Source organism: Pithys albifrons, chromosome 12 (assembly GCF_047495875.1).
Source record: "Pithys albifrons albifrons isolate INPA30051 chromosome 12, PitAlb_v1, whole genome shotgun sequence".
In the NCBI taxonomy this organism is placed as follows: domain Eukaryota; kingdom Metazoa; phylum Chordata; class Aves; order Passeriformes; family Thamnophilidae; genus Pithys; species Pithys albifrons.
Window position 1 is genome coordinate 16,396,538 of NC_092469.1, and position 21,001 is coordinate 16,417,538.

Here is a 21,001-nt window from a genome sequence, read left to right on the forward strand (position 1 = left end):
GTGACCTCTACATGTCTTGCAGGTGCACAGGAGCTATTCCACATATGTGTGTGTACTTACAGGCATTAAAGATATATTGTCTTTAAGAGAGAAAGGGGGCACATAACTGAGCCATGATTTAGCCTACACTTTGACACATTCAAAATCTGGGTAAAGTTACACTAAATGTAATTTAGAAAATTACCAGCTCAAAAACACCTGATCTTTGTACTCCTGCCCTGGTATACTTGCAAGAGTAAATTCCCATCCCAGTAGAAATGGTGCGTGAGACTTGGGCAATACCAACGTTTTTTTATCCCAGGGTACGAAGTAAGGTAAATGACAAGCACTTCAATATACCAGCTTTCATTAAAGGGCTTCAAGGAACATTACAGCTATTTTTTAACTCCCACAAAAGCCTAGAAGGTAAGAACTAATTATCTATGTTTATAATTGTATAAACTGAGATATAAAGAGATCAACAGTAACAGACCTTTAAAAGAAACCTAAGATAACAAGTTTAAAGTGCTTCAGTATTTTGCTGAATCTAGAATCAAATAACTGGGTCAAAGTCTCACAAGTGAGTCAGACTGAGACTCCCAACTCTTGGTTTCTTCGCTCTCTAAACATTGGGACTATATGTGGAAGCCTGAGAAGTAATTTTATATGTGGGATGTTAAATCAGTACTTCATCAATCTCCTGTATTTTGGTACAGTGTGAATCATTTGGTAAGTGGCACAAATTAGAAAACCCAGAAGAGATGTTAAAGATATTACTTTTTTTTTTATGCACTTAACTTAGAATCCTTTATTAGAAGTAAACAAAAACAAGAGCTACATATCTGGAAAATATTTTAGAGCTGAGTCTAAACACAGGGAAAACTGTTAAATTGACTTTGCTGGGAATTTTAAGGAAGTAAAAGCTATCACATACGGCATAGACTTTCTCTTTACTAATAAAGGCTCAAGAAGGTTTTTTTTACTTCAGATTCATAGGAATGAGCTAGATTGGAGCTTGAGACATAGTAAAGTTGTGCGTTTTTTTAAACACTTGAGAGCTTTAACCTATGTAAAATGATTGCAAATTGTACAAAATATGCCTGGAGAGAGGAAAGGGAGGGAGAGAGGTTATTGTGAATTTTTTAATCAAGAATAACATATTGCATCCCATTTCATAAAAAGATTCTCATTTAGGCTTAATACAGCACATCTGCTTGAAAAATACATACAAGGCTCCCATTGACTGCTGCGGGAAGTTTGCCAATAATATTTCATGGAAGTTATGTTGATATCAGCCTTGGAAAATAAAGACATTTTACAGGGAGTGTAAATTCAACAACAGAAAGTTAAAAATAATTCAATCATGCATAAAGAAATTTGATTGTTTTTACAGTTCCTAGCTTTAATTTTCAATTTTATCAGGTGTACAGTCTAGGAATAAAACTTAGGTGACAAGGTCTGGTTTACAGTGAAGTTGGGCAGTTTGACATCGCAGGCCACGGGCATGAAAGATGAAATGATGTAATGAACAACACACTGACTCAATTGCACATCAAAAATACACATGAACTGTCTGAGGATGCAAAAGGTCTTGCACAAAACACAAATCTCTTTTAAAAATCCATGTGCGAATGCAGGAATAGCAGTGAAAAATAAGTAAATGTATACTTTCAGAGTGCCATGATTTCCCCTGTGTGAAAGGTCTTAAGGCAAACTAGAAAAGGAACAGAAAATACATTTCTGTTCTTTACTGCTCCTTATTCTCCCCTTAGTTTAGGTCTCATCCATATGGGGAAATTAGGTAGTAAACTATACTGCTGTGCTATCCATTCCCTGGGTGGACACTCCTACTCTAGAATAAGAGTGGATTTTCCTGTTTAATTTTTTTTTTATTTTGAAAGCAGCTTAGCTGTATTGGGGAGGAGGGAAATCCACCCTTACTCCCAAATAAGAACATCCATCCAGGAAATTCACAGCTCAGACACTGCAGCACAAGTTCAGATTTTGCTTTTCATTAGTACGACCTTGGCTGTAGACATTCCCAATGTGGTGGAAGTGTGTGGCCCCAGAAATTCAAGGGGGAAAAAGCCTGCAGTGAGGCCAGGAGCCCACCCAGGGCCTCTCCTCTCACCTGGGATGTAGGTAGATCCCAGGGTCCATCACTGCTACATCCTGCTTTTGGAGCTCTAACAAAGTCCTTCAGAGACTCTTTGAAAACTGAAACATTAAGTGTTACACATAGTGATAAAAAAACAAGAGATTGTTTTTTCCTGCCCTTTTTAAGAGAAAGCCTGGCTACAGTTTTTTATGTCAGAAGCAAATTCTGCTTTCCAGCAACATCATGCTGATCAGAAAATACAGAGATATTTTATTCCTATTGGTTCCATGATGTTGAATGGAAAAGCTCTTTTGCACCAATAAAATACACTGAAGCACAATAAAATACACCTAGGGTTATGTATGTATGGTGAGGGATGTTTGCTGGAGCTGCCAGGAATTGGAATAGGCCAAAGAAAGGCCCTTGGAAAATAACAGTTGCTTTGTAAAATACCACAATGTACCCTTTGTGGTATTTTATGGGGTAGCAACTAATTTTCTTGCTGGTGTAACAGTATTTCATGAACACAATATTTGTCCTGCAGTGCTTACTTTGAAAACTCCCAGTGATCCCACCAAACTGAAGGACACGGCAAGATACCATCACTTGACCCCACCAACCCTGCTGCCTGCTGACCTGCCAGAGTGAGAGAGAACCTCTTAACCAGCAACCACCAAGTATTCCAGTCACACTCATAAAACGAATTGCCTTGAAATGCTAAAAGTATGCCAGAAATAACATAATTCCTCCAAAGAAGCCAAGTTAGAAAGTTAGACCATGGAGACTACTGTCCACTACTATAAATGTACAGTCTTGAGTTCCCCCCAACCAGAACGACTCCATGAATATCAAGTGAGTGCACCTGCAGACAGTGTGGAGGATCGGAGTTTTCATATCTAAGCTTATTATTCCTAATATTGCAGAGACACTTCCCTGAATTGTCCTTCTCCTTCCCAAATTCCCCATCTGACCAGATGTCTTTCTCTCTCTTGCTTTCACCTGTCAATCATGTTCACAGCTGAAATTTGATTTCTCTCCCAACAGTAACCTTAGATGAAATATTACCATAGGGGTCAGAACTGTCTGAACCTTGCCACAGAAGTTTGTTAACTCTTCCGAGACTCAAGAGTTATTTGCTTAAAGGTAATGGATTTTGCTGCTGGTTTTTTTTTTCCTATAATATGTGACAACGTAACCACAAAATACTGAAGGAAGGCACAAGGAATTGTCACGGAGAACAGAAGACCAAGCCAGTTCTGAAATCACAAGTGTTCATAAGGTAAAAAGCTTTTCGTTTTTATTTTTATGGATAAAAATAATACTATCACTTATTTATATAAATCTAATAGTCATACATATAAATTAGAGAAAGCACAAAAGTTTTCCTATGGGATTATTGAAATTAGAAATGATTTAGTAGGAACAAAGTGACAGAACATGTGCTGCACCTTTGCAAGGAAAGTATGTACTTGATGTATTTACTTGAACTGAATCACAACTTGGCTCTGTCCTTGTAAAAAAGCATATTGCACTTTTTAAGTTTTCACAAAAATCACAAATGATCTGGTTTCCCTCTCATTTTCAGTTGTGAAATATAGAAAAAAAATGCAATGCAGGCAAAACCCTACCCAGGGTGCTCCTCAGGGAAGTAAGAGGAGCATCAGGCTCAAAATGAAGCTCTCAAGAAACCTATTCCTGTAGCCAATACACCATCAAAAACTCCTCTCAGTGCTATTTAATGTAGAATCTAGAGCACCAATTACATCTTTGCCATCCAAATTTAAATTTTTAAATAATAAATCTATTATTTAAATTTATTTTCAAAAAGAGAAAAAAATCTATTAATTTATTATTCACATTTTTAAATTAAAAATGAGTCTATTATTTAAACAAGCCTGATTCCATCATCTAACAAAATTCAGCTGTTCTTTAATAGCACTTAAGCATTGATCAAAACACAGCAGGCTGTACGGCAGCCTGTGTTCTTAACTAAAATAGGAAGTTTCTTAAAAAAATTCACACAGGAATCTGTCATTGCAACCTTGGTGCTCATTTAACCCACTTAGTATTTTTATAGTCAAGGTCAATAAAAATCAGATTCGATGGAAAAAAAATAAAGTGCCTCTTTGATTCTAGCAAGGGAAGGGATTGAAAGTTTTAATTCCCACATTTTCATTAGTGGCATATTTTTTAGTCAATGTTGACAGACTGAATGAACATGAATTTCCAGAGGAAAGCAGTGCTGTGAATTAAACTCTATTGTAATTTGTAAGTACTGAAGTCGTCTAACACAGACGCATGATTTTCATCAAGATCTGAGGGAGATCTTCAGAAGACCCATCCTTAATCCCCGTAGCTGATGTCTGAACGCTAGCATTTGAAGAAAAAGAAAGAAAACATTTGCAAAGGATTATATATGAGTTGTGGGACACGGGAGAGCTGCCTGGCTGACAAAAGTACAAAGGCCCATCATTGCAAACGGTTCTTGTAGGCACCTGAAAGTCAGTCTCACCCAAAAGCCCAAGAAACTGCACCACAGCCTGTCACCAGCTCCCAAGGGCTGGAGCAAAAAGCACCATCTTAGCAGCAGAAAACAAAGCAGTGAAATTACCACCCCTGCTGAAATATATCAAATTGCTAATGAAAATGAAAACATACCTTTTTTCTTTTTTTTTTGACCTCAGGTAACAGGGATTTTCACATCACCGTTGTAGATGATTCTCTCGGGTACCTAATTTAGTAAATATATTAAAATAAACCATTATTAAAAGGAATTTTTAACATTGTAAAGCCTGTCTGTTGTGCCACTATGGTACAGAATAGGACCTTTTATATGTAAATCCTAAATTAAATTTAGAAAGTCTTTTGCACTGTTTATTAACTCTGACTGAGTGAAGAAATGAACACAGTTTGAGGGAAACATTTCTAGCTCAGACATCTAGTATTTATTTCACATTAATAACAGGAGACTCTTACTCACAAATTACCTTAAAAACACATATTTTTGCCTCACCAGTAAATATCAGCTTCTAAGACCCGAAAGCATGTAGCTTTCTGTATTTCTTTCTTAATGATCGTTATTAGCTGCACTAATGTAATTGGCAAAATAATAATCAATTTTTGTACACACTCTATTATTTTCCAGACAGTAGTTTAATAACAAAAGCAGAGCTGTCATTTCTTCCTGCAGTTACTCACACTGTACAAATTCATCCTGCCAACACGTATTTAAAATCTAATTTAAAAAAAATTCAGCATAGAGGGAATCTTCGTACAATAAGTGAGATAAGTCAGTGAGTCAATTCACATTTCTTAAATATGGATATTTTGTTATGTCCCTTATAGTCAACTTTCTCTCCCTGAGTGTGCATATACAGGCATATACATATATTTTCTATAAACTGCCTTCAGAAATGCTTCAGCTCCATCCATTTCTTGAAACCGTGCCGCATAATCAGAGCAAGAATAAACCACAAGTCTGATTGACTTGAATAAAAAAAAAAAAGGCAAGACAAACTATAGGCACTTTTCCAGCATTTTGATTCCAGATCAGCTCTGCAGCTCTGCAAACAAAAGACGGTGGCATGTTTCTGTTTGTTTGTTTGGTTTTCCTTTTTTTTTTTTTTTTTTTTTTTGAGAAAGGGGCAGTGCTTCCATAAATGCAATACTTGGCACCTGGCCCGGGATCTCTAAAAGCAAATGACTCCTGTGGACCTTTGGTGTCATTTTCCTCAGGACGACCTCTCCTTTCATGCCAATCGGTTAATTCATCCTGTTATTAATGCACAGGGTTGAGAGGAACAGGTACTCAAGCCACACACCTGAAGAGCATCCAGAAATTGATGTGGTCAGCCTGCTTTTTAGTCTTTGCTGGGGCCATCCCAGCCCTAAACCCACAACCATTCAGACACAGCACAGCAGAGCTGGAAGAGGAGACACCAACGTTCTTCCACCAGCAAAGGTGCATTGATTCATTTAGTAGTTAAGTATCAGTTTATTAATAAGGAAAGAGTCAAAGACAGTAAGAGAGTGTGAAGGCAGCCAGAGACACTAAGCAGATTTATTCATTTAAGAAGTCTGATCACTTTCCTTCATTTTATCTGACAGAGTTGGTGTAAGACAGTTATACTTCAATAAGTTTTCTATTCTATACTGTGCTATTTTAAAAGGATTTCACAATAAAGGAAGCTGAAAGACTGTGCACAGTCTGGAGACCATATCTGGTGTGACATGAATATAGTATTTTAAACAGATTTAATCTTATAGTATTCCCTGCTCTACAATGACTTTGCAGGAGGAAACCCTACGGAAAGGGAAATCTGTTCATCCCACACCACAGAACGCTGAATCGCATTGCAGGCTCCAGCAGCTCTTCCTACATATTAAAATGCTTTCATCGGGGAATTTGGAAGCAGTTAAGCTGGGTGGAGGATGGGGTGAGGGGGAGAAAAAAAATACTAGGTCTCGTTTGGTTCACTTTCAGGCTAATTTTATCATCATCAATGTTTCACTGTCATGGCTTTAAGTGCTTGAGGGAGCAGGGGCTGTTTGCAGTGGAGACACCTCAGCTTTAGAAACTGATACCCTCAAATACCCTGATCCCATCCCCATCCTCCTTAGCAGCGACAGTCCACAGCCAAGGCCCTGGCAAGAACTTTTATTTCAAAATTGGAGAAGCAGGGTTCAGCCTCTGGGAAGTGAATCTGCCTGATTTCTTACAGAGAAGGGCTTTAAGCTTAAGCGTACATGCATTCCGAGGTATTTCCACACAGACTTGTGAAACTCAGCCTCGGCAAACACTGTTGTCCGTACTGCAGGTTCTTTAAAAGCCATGAAAGGCAAATCCTGCCTGCTCCCATTCCTGCTCCCTGCAAAGATATCACAGCCTGATCCAAAACATCATTTAAAAAGCTCCCTTTGATTGATTGTTGTGGGGTTTAGATTAGTCTAAAAGAAAAAGGAAAAGAAAAAGGAAGAAAGAGGAAAGAAGAGGAAAGAAAGAGAAGGAAAAAAGAGGGAAAGAAAAAGGAAAGAAAAGGAAATGAAAGGAAAGGAAGGGAAAGGAAAAAAAAGAAAGGAAAGGAAAGGGAAAGGAAAAGGAAAGGAAAGGAAAGGAAAGGAAAGGAAAGGAAAGGAAAGGAAAGGAAAGGAAAGGAAAGGAAAGGAAAGGAAAGGAAAGGAAAGGAAAGGAAAGGAAAGGAAAGGAAAGGAAAGGAAAGGAAAGGGAAAGGAGAAAAGGAAAGGAGGAAGAAAAAAGGGGGAAAAAAAGGAAAAAAGAAAAAGGTAAAATACTGTGACCAAACCCGAGGGAAGTGCTCTGTGGACATACCTAGGGCCGGGCAGCCCGCGGGAGCCGCCGGGTGACACAGCGGAGCTCCGCTCTGGATGCGCGGACGGACGGATCCATAGTTCCGCCCAGACTCCCCTTTTGTTCCAGGGATGGGATTTAGAGACAAACAAACAAGCAAACAAACAGACAGAGGATGCGGATCTCAGCTGCCCGCACCGCCCTGGCCCTGTTCCCCCGCCCCCGGTTGTGGTGGGACCCCGGGGCTGGGCAGGGTCGTGCTCGAGCCCCTCGACGTGGCGGTCTGGCCGGGCTGGACTCGGGGCAACCCCGCTGAGGGGTCCGGCCGCGCCCCGAGAGACCCTGCCGGCCACGGCCCCGGTGCCCGTGGGGCAGCTCCTGAGGGAAGAGCGGTGTTGCATCCTTTTTAGATAGCCCCGGCCCGGGTTACTCTCGCGCAGCTGGAAACAGAGATGTGAAAATCCGCGCCAGAACCCTCCCAAATCCTTGGGTCGAGGCAGATCGCGGGCTGGCGGCAAGGAAGCAAAGGTGTGTGGGCACTCAGCTCTGCCCACACCCCACTGGCCCGACACCCTGAAGCCCTCGGGGACACCCAAGTTTAACAGCTGAACCCCATGGTCTGAGGGTCAGGGAGATGCCAGAGCCCGTGCTGGAACAGGGTGTTGAGCCTCAACGCCTCCGTCCCCAGCCAGCAGCATCTCTGCTCTATTAGGGACAAGATGGGAAAGCGTTGCTTGTGATTGTGGGTCTTTATGAATTAACAATTGAGAGCAGCCTCTCGGGACGCTCTATCCTCTACCCCCGCTGGAAACTTGAGGACACTGCTCGATTTGCTATTTACTGGGGATTTTTTTTCTGCGTGGTGGAGAAACGCCACTTCTAGCAAACTTCTGCTCTGGCTTTGATTCCCTCCATGCAAGATGTAGTATAGAGATGCATTAAAAAATAACAATGATGGTAATAATAAAAAGAAATCATGTCACAAAGTCCACAGGGCTTCAAACCAAGCAGGGCAAGCCCTGTCCTCTTCACTCACTGCACCATGACTATAGGCCTGCACACTTCACTGTGCGTCGAAGTGGCACAGGTTTAAAACCCAGACTTTGAGGGGAAACAGTGGGTACAGCAATAGTAAAAGAAAATGATCATTGCAGAAAGCACTGAAATACAGGCAGTGGGCACTGAGGGTACTGAGACGTTGTCACACTGTGCTGGGTCAACCTGATAACGTGGTAGATAGCTGGGGATAGAGCTGCCTGTCTGCCAACTACAGCCTCGCAGATCCCTGGCCTTTTGCTTTTCACTTGAAAAGTTAATTCACATCCTGGACTATTTTTGCATTGTGCTGGCTTAGAGCTCACAAATCTGAATGCACTCAGCCCTCAGAGTGACAAATGTTATTCTCGGTCCTCCCCCGCAATTTCAGGCAGTCAAGAATTAGATGCGGCAGAGTGTACAGTACTTTAATCTATTGATTTGTACCTGCTGTGCCTGAAAAAATTCATTAGAGGAGCCTTAAAGTTATGAAGCGGTTGAGTGCTCAGCTCCCTCCCAAAAAAGACAAATTCTTTCAACAGCCGCTCACCTCTGCCACGTTCTGGGGTGTGCTACATCGTGTTATTCATACTGAGACCTGCACGTAAAACAGAGATCTGAAGCATTTGGTTACAGACAGTGTGTGTGTGTGTGTGTATAAGCAGGATTGCTTTTTGTCTGAGCTGAGCAAACAAAATCTATCCCACTCTCCATAGCTACCCCTGGAATGCCCAAGCGTCATGGCAGCCGCTCACAACACAGCGATTCGGAAAGAGGGAGGGGAAAAAAGTTTATTAAAAAATCTTAATTCCTAACATTGGAGCACGTAAGATTTTTTTTCTTGTGAAATTTTAAATTCAGCCGTCTGAACAGGTGTCAGAAACAGTGGGTCCATTTAGCTCCTCTGATGATTGGAGTAATAAATATAGAGGATTTCCTTTCAATGCAGCACATGCTGAAATGACACCAGTGTAGTTCTGGCATCTGAGTAGATAATTCTGATATATGCATCATTTCCTCCCTAAATCCAGGAAGCAGCTACACTCTCTATCTGATATTAGTATATTATGTCAAATAGAAATTGGTATTAAAATTATGAATGATTCTAGATCAAGAACTTCCTACACACTACGCAGAGGGAGGGGGAGGAAACAGCTGCACGAAAGCTTTCGGAAGGGAAAGGAAAAAAAGAGCTGGGAAAGTTCATCTTTTAAACTGAAAATTTGCTGCCATGTTCAGCAGTGTGGGGGGGAGTTTTCAAGTGACATTTTGATTCAGTGCCGGCGTTTTTGTTTTAAAAGGGTGAAGTAGTCTTTCTAATAAATAGAAGCTCTCCCCACTCTGTTTGCAAATGGGCACTTCTCACCACAGTGCCTAGTGAGAAATTGTTCAAGAAATAAATATTCACTGGTGTGACTGAGATATTTCCCTCTCTTCTTTTTTTTAGGATGCAGTCTGGGATGACATTTCTCAAGCATGGAAAAGTGCTGCAGCAAAACAAAAAAAATACTCTTGGATTATGCTCAGCAAAAGCCCGGAGATTGGGCAGAGGGTTGTGTTTCCTTTTAGAGGGGGAAATAAAAAATATTTAAGCACAAGGTGGGCTGGGGAGGGAGGAAGGGGCTGATCCACAGTGCACACCATTTCCCAGCCAGCAAAAGGCAACTCTCTGCGCACGTATCTCCCAGCACCGGTCACATGAAAGTTCTTTGTAATGTAGTTAATAAATGGGAAAGCACTATAGGACTCTGGGAAAAATAGGATGTTGTTAGTGATGGGGAGATTAAAACCATGCACACCTTTTGACACGATTGCCTGGCTTGGGCAGCATTCCCCCTGCTTTAGCCAAAGAGGTACCTGCAGGAGAACAGTGGGATCCTACTCCCCTTTGAAATCCCCAGGGATTGTACCTTCAAGTTCAATGAGAGCAGGATTGAGGCCAGAGTCAAGGAAGGGGTGATTAATGAATGTAGGTTATTCAGAGCAGAGCGGTTCCAATTAGTCCTCAGCAAGCAGTCCTGCGGCAAAGGTGGGCGCTCCCCTGCAATGATTCATACAGAGAACCCCAATACTCGCTTCACTTTAGTGAATATTAAAATGTGCACCTATTTTTTCCCTTCAGTTGGCCAGTTGGCATGTTTCAGGCTGAAATTCAAGTGTAGCCTAAGGAAGACTGCATTTTTTTAAAAATTTGCAATGCAAGATTGTCGTAATGATGTCAAACTGTGAGAAAGACTTTTTTTCCCTCTCCAGTTGGGTGTGTGATGGGAAATTTTCCTTTTGTACCCTATTCTAAGAAGTCTATTTCTAGGAAGAATTTCTCATACCACTGTTCAAATAGGGTGTTTTTTATTATCTGCAAGAGAGACAATACTTCAGGGAGGCAGCAGTACTTCTCCTTACTCTTCACTACTCATTCAACTCACAGTACTTTTAAAATCCTAGTGCCTGCTCCTATCTTTGCCTGCAAAGAAACCTGAAGTGGCAGTGGGGTGCAGGGATGAGGCTGGACCAGAAGTGGGTCACGCTCCAGGTGGCTTTGGGCTCCGTGCTCCCTCGGGAGCTGCAGTGCCGCTTCAGCGGGCGCTTTGCTGAGGACAGGCCTTGTCCCTTCCCTTCCTTAGGACAGAGCTCCTTTGGGAGCTCTCGACAAGGGCAGCAGAAAAGCTAAAAAACCTGGGCATTGGTAAAGGCTCAGTCAGGGAAGGGGAGGTGGGAGACAAAATAACAAGCAGCCTTGTCTTTATGAGAAGAGATAATTCCCTGCTCGGCCAATAGCAACCAGTTTACCCACAGATTACATATTAACCAGAAAATAGAACTCGAATTAACCAGAATCTGGAGCTTGAACCATTACTCAAACGCTGGTGCAACAGCAGGTCAGATGCCAAAGGGCAGGTTTGTGTCCCAGCACTGGGGAGGAGTGAGACACAGCACCAGCACTGTGGATCACAGCCACCAACACCTGCTGTCATCAACAGAAAGGCTGGTGTCCATCCTGTCCAAAGGGACCTCAGCAGCAGCAGATTGACCTCCAGCAGCACCCAGTGCTCACTGACACAGGCTCTCATGGGTGCAGGTGCTGCAGGGGGGCTCAGAGGCTGACCTCCACCTTGGCACCTTGACCCTCAACAGGGGCTGGACCAGCTGGACAAAAGAACGCAACAGGTCATCTCCCTTCAGTGCCACCAACACCCGGGAGGGATGACCTTACAGCTGGGAATGAGTTGCATCAACAGCAGGGGGTAAAAACTACAAAGGAAAAAAAAAGTGTTTGGTTTATGAGCCTGGATCTGGAGATAAACTCCCCATCTTGGAGCATCCTTTGGAGAGGCCTCTGCCTCTCACATAAACTGGGCAGATAATCCCACTCAAAGAGCAGGAGAGGACTTTGTGAGTGGACGCTGGAGGCTCTTGGGGAAAGGTGTTTTTAAACGAACTGGGTCGAGGGTTTGAGGAGCCTTTCAAGTCAAAATGCCCTTTGACATGGAGAAATGCAGTGAAGAGGGGCTCCCTCGGAGACCTGAATGTTTCTGGCACATTAACCTTTGGGATTGATTGTTTAGAACAAACAACTCTCAAAAGTTGGAGTAAGTCCTTTGGATTTTTTTCTCTGCTCCTCACCTCTCTCTGGTCTTTCTAAGGCCTGTAGCAAAAAAACAAAATAAAAACCCCAAACAAAACAAAACAAACAAAAAACCCACAGGGCAAACATAAAAAAGGAGGGGTAAAAAAGCAAAGAAATGAAAAAAGGGAGGCAGTATGGACAAAAACGGCAAGAAATCTTTCGATCTAGCATTAAGTGGCTCTGTGACAAGCCATGTCTGATGCAGTGTCATCTCTTACTAGAGACAGACATGCTTAGCTGGGATCAGATGATAAGAGGATGTGAAGTCTTCCCTTTCACTTCACTCCATCATAAAACAATCAAAATACAGGGCCATATCGTGTCATCAGTTTTTTAAGCAGACCTCCCCTTTGAGATCTCCTAAAACTTGGTGGGATGATCTGAGTCACTGAAACTGAACTCACTGCACTACTGAGAAGTCAGAAGCAGCACCTGAAAGCTCATGTTTTTCAACTGCCTGAAAGATAATTTGATTTCTAGCAGGTGACAATTTTCCATTTTACACGAAGCTATATTTTTCCTTCTCCCATTCTGAATATTATTGAGTCCGGCTCTTGGATCAGCATTGCCCCTTTGGCAGGCAGTACACTGAAGCACTGCGCTTGGAGTTATTGAACTTTAAACTACAGACTAAGAAACTGAGTACGGAATCAAAAAAATGCAGTTTATTATTGTAGATTATTCTCTCTTTTGATATAACCATAGAGTTGAAAATGAAAGAAAAGCACATAGGAACATCACACGTGGTTAGTTAGTAACTCAAGATATAAAACAATTTTGCACAGCAAAATATGTAAAAGAAAAAGTAACTGACAAGATTTTTTTATATTTATTGTGGTAAGATTTACTTTCCATTTTTTTTAAAAGACAGGATATCAGTCCCTGAAAATAAAATTTACTGATTATTGCCTTTAAAACTGTGGAATTTTTGAAGTTACAGAAAATCCAGTTCTGCACCACAATACAACTGTAAAAAAATCTGCATCATTTTAAAACTGTGCAGTAATGCCATCTTTGTAACTGCATAAATTGTATTAGCGTTCTAAACAGGTTTGTAATTTTTTTTGTTGTTTTTGTATTATATGCTTGCAGGTTATATCTTAGTGCAATTCAGTCCCAAATACTTCAATTTTGAAAAAAAAAAAAAAAACCAACCCATACATTTTTAATGTAAAATACCCCTATAGATATAAACAGGGGTGCCTCCCCCTTTTAATACTTTGGTTTTCAAATACAGTCAGTGGTATAGCAAGGACTACATATACCCAACTTATGTTTAAGTTGCAAGCACATGCTGCATAAACTACTTTTTAAAACAGTCCCGTTGCAAATTCTACCCCCCTTTACATCACGACAGTAAACAATTTAGTGCATCAATCTTTAAAAAAAAAATCTACATCTAAACAGACCTAACTCTTTCGAATTTATCTATAACATTCCTTTATCTGTAGCATACATTTTAACTGGGCTAACAGATGACAGAAACTAGAATTAAATTATATACTAGGAACCCAGAGCATTCCACATTTGACAATGACCAAATGCAAAAGGAAAAAAAAAGGGGCAGATCATGTAAAATTAATTTTAGACTGTTTTTAGCCAACAGCATGGTTTCAATGTCCCCCCCAAGTGGGATGTGAATTTTGTTTTTGAACATCTTTCCAAAGTTCTTTCTGTGGGGTTTTTTTTCAGTATTTTTTTTGCCACATTAGGTTATCAAAATCCATTCTGGCAGGTATTTTGAGAGGGAATGCTTCAGTGCATTTAAAAGGAAGTCTGAAGTTTTGTGTAACTCAAAGCAGTTTTAGAGTAGATGCAAACTTTAATGGGGAGGAAGAGGAGGAGGAAGATCAAAGGTTGCACTTTTTGCTTTCAACCCAAAAAAGTGATGAGGCAATAAAACAAAAGGATGAATGCCATGCCATAATAGTCTCCAAAAGTCCATTTCCAAGCAAAAGAAAAAAAAATAATTATACCGTACATGACCAGCATGCAGGGTTTTTTATTAATATAATGTCTCTTTTTCATAGTCTTTCGAAACAGTTATAGTTCATTGTTGCTAAGACAAAATAGCAAGCGTAATGCATGAGATGAGTATGGGATTCTAATGGCAGACTAAAGTCTCACGTTTGGCAGATTAAGGCCAAAACTCACATGAACACACCGAAGGGTTGATGCAGGCTTGATTTTGGCAGGTTGATCTAGGCTTATCTCTAGTTTTGCACAATAACGCTAAAAACTGATGGAACTCAGCAAGCTGGAGTCTAAAAATTTCACATTGTTTTTTGTATATTTTTTATTTTTGTTTTGTTTTTTTTTTTAAATTATTTTTTCATTTTATTTTTCTTTTTGCAAAGCTCAAATCTCATATGAAGAACTCAGGATGGCAAAAAAAAATCTGACTTTTTGGACACTGCAAGCTCAAAAGAAAAAAACTCATGAACTTAAAAATATATATATATATCATGTGGATGGCAGGTTTCAAAGAAGAGCAAGCTTCATATGAAGAACTGAGTTGGTGGCGAGTTGGATCTTTCAAATTAAAAAAAAAAACACAACAGCAAGCCCCCATAAAAATAAAAATAATAATAATAATAATAAACAGAAAGGAAACTCATGTAGAACTTTAGGTTGGCCAACACAATGCCAGCCCACCTTAAAAAGCAAAAAAAAACAAAAACACAACAAAAACCAACCCAAAAACCAACTTTGTTTTAAAATTGTTTTGAGTTTGTTTTTTTTTTTAAAAAAAGTAATAGAAGGTGGCAAGCGGGGTTGTGGCTCTAGCAAAGCCCCCAACAACAACTCACACGGAGAACTTTTAGTTAAGGTGGCAAGGCTGTGGGAACTCACATGAAAAACTCTGGAGAGGAAGGGTTGTCGCTGCTGGATCCGTTTTCTCTGAAGCCATTGCTGACCAGCTTCTCGTACTTTTCCTTGTAGGCGTCCCTCTCCCGGACCAGCCTGGAGATCTCCTGCTTTAGGTGCTCCACTTGCTGCAGCAGCTGGTTCTTCTCCGACTCCAGGACGTGCCGCTGTTGGACCCTCTTGAAGCGGCAGGACTGGGCATAGCCCCTGTTTTTGAGGGTCCTCCTCTTCTGCTTCAGCCGGATCACCTCTTCCTTGCTGACGCCCCGCAGCTGCCGGTTCAGCTCCCGCACCGACATGGTCACCAGCTGCTCGTCGGAGAAGCGGTCGTCGAAGTGGAGGCCGCCGCCGCCGCCGCCGCCGCCGCCGTGGTGCGGGTGGTGCAGCCCCCCGGCGCCGCCGCCGCCGCCGCCGCCGCCGCCGGAGCCGGAGCCGGCGGCCGAGGAGGCGGAGGAGGGCGGCGCGCTGCCCGGCGCCGCGGCGTGGGGGTGCCCGCCGCCGCCGCCGCCGCCGCCGCCGTGGTGCGGGTGGTGGTGGTGGTGGTGGTAGTGGGGCGCGCCGCCCTGCGCCGCCGCCGCGGCGATCACCGCCGACACCACGGCGGCCGCCGAGCCCATCTCCTCGGCCGGCACCGAGCCGCCGGCGGCCGCGGCCAGCTGCTGCCCTCTAGCATAGCCATCGAAGGCGCCGGGCAGCGGGTGGTGGCTGCTGTTGATCAGCGCCTCCACCGCGTCCTCGGGGCTGAAGCCCAGCGCCTCCGGGTTGAGCTGCTGCGGGTACCCCGTCATCCAGTAGTAGTCTTCCAGGTGGGTCTTCTGGTCGGAGCCGGAGCCGGGGCTGGGCGCCGAGAAGCTGGGGGACGGGGGCACGGAGCTGCAGGGCGTGCTCATCGGGGTGGAGGAGAGCGATCCCCCGGCGATCAGGCGGCCGCACTGGCTGATAATGCGATCGGTCTCCACCGGCTCCTTTTTCACTTCAAACTTCATCAGATCGAAGTCATTAACATATTCCATGGCCAGGGGACTGGTGGGCAGGTCGGAGCTGCTCATCGCCAGCTCTGATGCCATCCTTTTGCTGCCGAGAGTCCTCCAGAAAGGGTGCGCTCCGGGAGCGAGGGGGCTGCTCTGAGTCGCCACCGGGTGAGCCAGCTTGATTTTTGGCGAGCTCCGCTCCGCTCTCCTGCTCTGCCTCCGCTCCGGTCCGCCCCGGCGGCTCCGCTCCCGCTCCGCGTTATCCCTCGCAGAGGCTCCGCTGATGCATCAGAGCGCGGGGCTCTCGCTATTCGCCTTTTGCATAGAGGGTTTTTTTTCTCCTCTCTCCCTCCCTTCTCTCTCTCCTCTCGCTCTCTTTCGCAGCTCGCGAACCGCAGCTGGAAGTGTTAGCTGGTGTTGTTGCGAGTAAATTTGTTGTTGTTGTTGTTTTGTTTTGTTATTTTTAACACTTCATGGTGCCTTTCCTCTGGGCTCTCTCGTGCAAAGTGCAGAGCGAGGAGAGAGGTTCATCGGGGAGGGAGGAGGGAGAGAGAGCAAAGGCGAAAAAATAAAAAAAAAATCAAAGTCTGTATCGCAACCAAAATAATAATAGTTTAAAAAAAAGAAAAGAGAGAGAGGAAAAACCAAAACCAACTCGGCCTCAAAGCTACAGCAAGAAGATGAAAAATATTTAAAGGTTTGATCCGGCAGGAGAGTTTAAAGCATTGCGGGGTTTTATAGCGCCCCTGACGTCACACGGGACACGGGCTCGGGGCCGGGCCAATGGGCGCCCGTCGCCCGTGCTCATTAGCATAGGAGTATAGCGACAGGGAAACTTTCCGGGCTGTCAGTCAGGGCTCAGCTGACTGTCAGCGCCTGCTTAACCCCCTCCTGGCCGCCGGCACCGCGACTCGGCACGGCACGGCACGGGACGGGGCACCCGCCGGACCGCACCGTGCGAGCGCCCTGCCCCGGGAGCTGCCCCTGCCCGCCCGCCCCGGCACCCGAGGGCGCGGGGGAGCTCCGGCCACCCGGGAGGAGGGAGGGAGAGCGCCGGGCGCGGCGCCCCGGGGGCACCCGGCAGCGGCCCGGGGCACATCGGGCATCGCGGAGGCAGCGCGGGGCTCCGCCGTGTCCGGCTCCCGTACCTGCCGGGCGGGCGTCCCTTCCCCCCTTGCCGGCCGCGGGTCACCGCTCCGCGCCCCTGCAGCGCCCCGGTCACTTACTGATGATTGCGTTACGGGGACGGGGCATCGATCCTTCCATCCCCCCCGCCAGCCTGCCCGGAGGTGCGAGAGCCCCGCAAGTTTGCAAGCCCCGAGCATCCCCTCCCCACTCCTGCACTCGGCTTGCCGGCCCGGACTAATTAATTTAATACATTTAGAACTAATAGTATTTACTTGCGCCTCCCCATCCCCCTCGCCCCCTTCCCCCTCCCCCCCCTCCCCTCCTCCCGATTCCACCCTCCTTTCCCCTGCGGGAGGGGGCTGGGGCCGGGCCGGGGGCCGTGGAGCGGCAGCGGCTGGAGCGCAGCGGAGCAGCTCGGTTCGAATCTCGACAGCGCCATCTCTCGTCCACAGGTCAGTGCCGAGCGGCCCGGACAGCGCGGGGACGGGAACGGGACGGGACGGGACGGGTTCCCCGTCGGGGCGGCGCCGCCCCCGCAGCCGTCGCGGTCCCGCTCGGCCCCGGCTGCACCCGCCGCCTCCCGCCGCGGGACCGGCGAGACCCGCAGCCTTCGGGGCTGCCAGTCTCGATTTTCCGACCGGGCTTTATGGGAATATCGATAGAATTAAAGTTACTTGTAATTCCGTGATAAATGAGATGTCTCTAGTAAGTAAGATTAAGTGCGGTGCTATAAAGTTGTTTATCTGAAAAGTAATTCTCAAAAACCTGACTTATGACACTTGGTGATATATTAAACCTGCTTCTTGAACATTGTACTTCAAATCCTCCCTTCTCCCCATGGCCAGTCCCTTCCCCCTCAGAGTTCACTATTTATAACTACGCTCAGGGTATCACTCTGTAGGTGCGGGCAAGGCTCTGGGTGATTTTTCACCAACTGTGAAAGTCATAATTTCCAATAGCCAAAGAATCTCTGCTTAGGAAATGGCACTTGGTGAGTGGACTTACAAATGGATAACATCTTCTGACTATGCCATTATCAGTGTGAGTGCCAGTACTAACATCTGAAAGTCATACAGCATGTGCTGTTCCTGACAGCTAAAACAGGTCGGGCATACTGAGAATTTTGGAAGATAACTACATCTAGAAATAATCATAGTGGCAATTCTGTAAAGATAAAAAATGCTACCAACTTCTCTAACAAAATAACAGTTCTGCACGGTCCCGAAACACACCCTCACACACACAGCTGTGGACGTCTGCTAGCTTTATCTTACAGATTGGGATTCATGACAAAGTTATAGTACAAGTAAACTGCTCAGACTGGCTTTCCTATTTCTTCCCTTTGTTGGAATCAACAAAACTTCCAGGCTCACAGCATAAATCCCCCCAGGACAGTCTAATTCCCTGTGTTTGTTTTTTAACAGAGCAAGATGAATGTGGCACTGTATATCACTTAACATGCTCACTTATGAGAGACATAAAATGTGTGTTAAGATTTTTAAATGAAAAGGTTACTGCATTTCAGAATGTACAGTCGTAGTATTTCCCTTGCCTGTGTGGTAGATAGCTGTGGAAATGTGACTCTGGCCCCATAAAATAGTTTGTTTGGATGTCAGGATTCAAAGTGCTTCATTTGCAAATGAGCAAATTTCCTAAGTAAACTCTGAACTCTAGACAAAGAGTATGAAATTGTGTGAGCTAATGGGGACCGTCTCTTAATTGATACCAATGTAAGCAAGTGCTGCAAATTAATTGAAGCTCTGACCTACCAGAGCAGCGAGTAAAATTATTAGTTGTACAATATTGTTCTTGTGTGATTGTTACACAGAACTGCTGCACCAAAATGTCTCTACTGTTCAGCACAGCAGAGAAAAAAAGATTATTAGCAATTTTTGGATAACCTTCAGAAGCAACATTGTCCTCCCTACACTATATAATTCTCATTTTAGTAGTATTTTTCTTTATTATTTGGCTATCACAATGGGTGTCTAAACATTTACAGTCCTCTATTAACAGTGTTTCTTCCATAACAATCACACACTTTCATTTCAATTAGAGCTATTCAGTCTTCAGTTTTTCCACAATTATCACAGGCCAATTCCCTCAGACTGCTCCCTTTTCCCAGCCCTGTTTGTAACAATCCTGCCCTGAGCCAGGCAGAGGGAAAACTCCACCGGCCCTCTCACAGCCTCTTGCTCTGGTTTGCTTTTAAGCATCTCTGTTCAACGACATACCGTGGAGCCCTACTTGCTCCCAGTGTGCTGCTGACCTGGTTCATAAGCCTCCAAACTAATGTATATTTATTGTGGGAGAGTTTTCTGACAGATCGTGCAGGGGGATGTGAAACATTAACTCCAGATCCACTGGGGTCGGCCTGTGCTGAGCACGCCAGCAGCTGAGGCAGGAACTTCCACTGCTGGAGCGTGTGTGCGTGTGTGTCTATCCAACACACAAGATTTAGCAGAAATGAACATGCAGGTTTTGTGTTATATGGACTCAGGGTGTAATTTGTTATAACTTAAATGCATAACAAGACCAACACATTAAGTACAGTTACTGCTCCTTTTGTTTATCTAGTGTCTTATTTTATGGTGTAGAACTAAACAATGTCCGCTGAATTTAACTATGAAACCAGCCAAATTGATTTCAGAAAGACTTCTTCGGAGTAGCAGAGTGATAAGGCATAAACTGCTCCTAGGTGCAGTGCTAGATAAATCCTTTTAACAGTCTTCAGATCAGTTAACAGGGTAAGTAAATCACATATCACTGTTAGCAGATTTATGGGAGAGAATTAATAGAATCAGACGAGATAATCTGGTAGGGATAAAATTGCTGAGGAAACAGTCCTGCCTTATATTGGAGGGTATGAAACAACAGTCTGATTACTGGGAGTCATTATGGATTGCTGAATTATGAGCTAAATCATCATAAGAGTAATTCAGTATTTATTAATTCTTTTCTCTTTAAACAACTCACAGACGCAAATAAAAGCCTCTTGCTCTTTGAAGACACATTCTTTATATATTTTTATTGGATGTAATTTACTATTTGCATTACCTGTATTTACTTCATAATTGAACATTTTGCATTCAAATTTATGTAATGCATTATGCTTGAGAATATATTTCTCCCTTATTAGCATAAATAGTCACTTACCTCATGAATTACTAACAAAGTTTATCTGAAAATATAAGTATATTTTTTATTAAGTGGATCACAAACATATGCACAATAAATTCTGATTTGCCAGTAGTTGTTACAGAAACACAGAACAGCCCTGTGTCGGAGAAGAGGGAAAAGAAGCAGCAGCGAAGAAGCAGAATCAATTACTCTGTGTGTATATGTGACAATAATTTCTTCTGTCAATGTTTTGTTTATTTTAATAAAGAATGAGTTACTCAAAGGTTTGCTTTAGAAGGAACAGATGAAAAAGGCTCTCCACAGTGAATTTCTTCTTTCTTCCCCCCAGTATGTTCTGATGGACTTGGCTCAGTGGTGCTGTGCCACTTCAGCCCTTGCTCTGGTGGAGCTCCTGCTGACCCGTTGCATGCCATGAATGGATGCTGCTCTACACTCACTTTCTCATATATTTCCTTTTTGGACTTAATCCTGTTTTTGTTCTTGGTTTTACATTCAAATAATCAATAATTTAGGCCCATTCTGGGGTACTAACATAACCTTGCTTATTCAGAGAAAACTGTAACCGTATTGACTTCAAAAACAGTGGGATTGAATCCTTGATTCCATTGAAACCAATGACAAAACTTGTATTGATTTAAGTGGAAGCAGGATCAGGTCCTTGATGTTACCAATTTCTTTATGTCAGAGGGCTGATCCTGCAAGAAATGAAAGAAAGCAGTGGATCTGCTGACAGGAAATCAGGTCTGCTCCCCAAAATTCAAAGGCAAAATTCCCACTTAACCTGTGGCGGATCTCCTTTACGTTCATGTTTTATCATATTGGTACGATGTGGTAGGATGCCTGTA

The 21,001-nt window shown here is 43.7% G+C and overlaps 1 protein-coding gene across 9 annotated transcripts in view; it reads right to left on the minus strand.

Annotated features, from left to right (window-relative positions):
* MAF (MAF bZIP transcription factor) overlaps nt 1–16,614 on the minus strand; it is a 196,764-nt gene extending 180,150 nt beyond the window's left edge. For 5 of the 9 annotated variants that reach the window (XM_071567165.1, XM_071567163.1, XM_071567162.1 and 2 more), the window contains exons 1-2: nt 14,902–16,614; nt 4,736–4,808 (exon numbers count right to left, since the gene is read on the minus strand). In XM_071567165.1, the coding sequence (XP_071423266.1) occupies nt 4,775–4,808; nt 14,902–15,983 (1,116 nt within the window). In that variant the 5' untranslated portion in view covers nt 15,984–16,614 and the 3' untranslated portion in view covers nt 4,736–4,774. Of the gene's footprint in view, nt 1–4,732; nt 4,809–7,406; nt 7,826–8,970; nt 10,462–14,901 lie in introns of those variants that run through there. The other 4 variants (XM_071567158.1, XM_071567157.1, XM_071567159.1 and 1 more) reach the window with 4 other exon arrangements.
* Between the last annotated feature and the right edge of the window lie 4,387 nt (nt 16,615–21,001).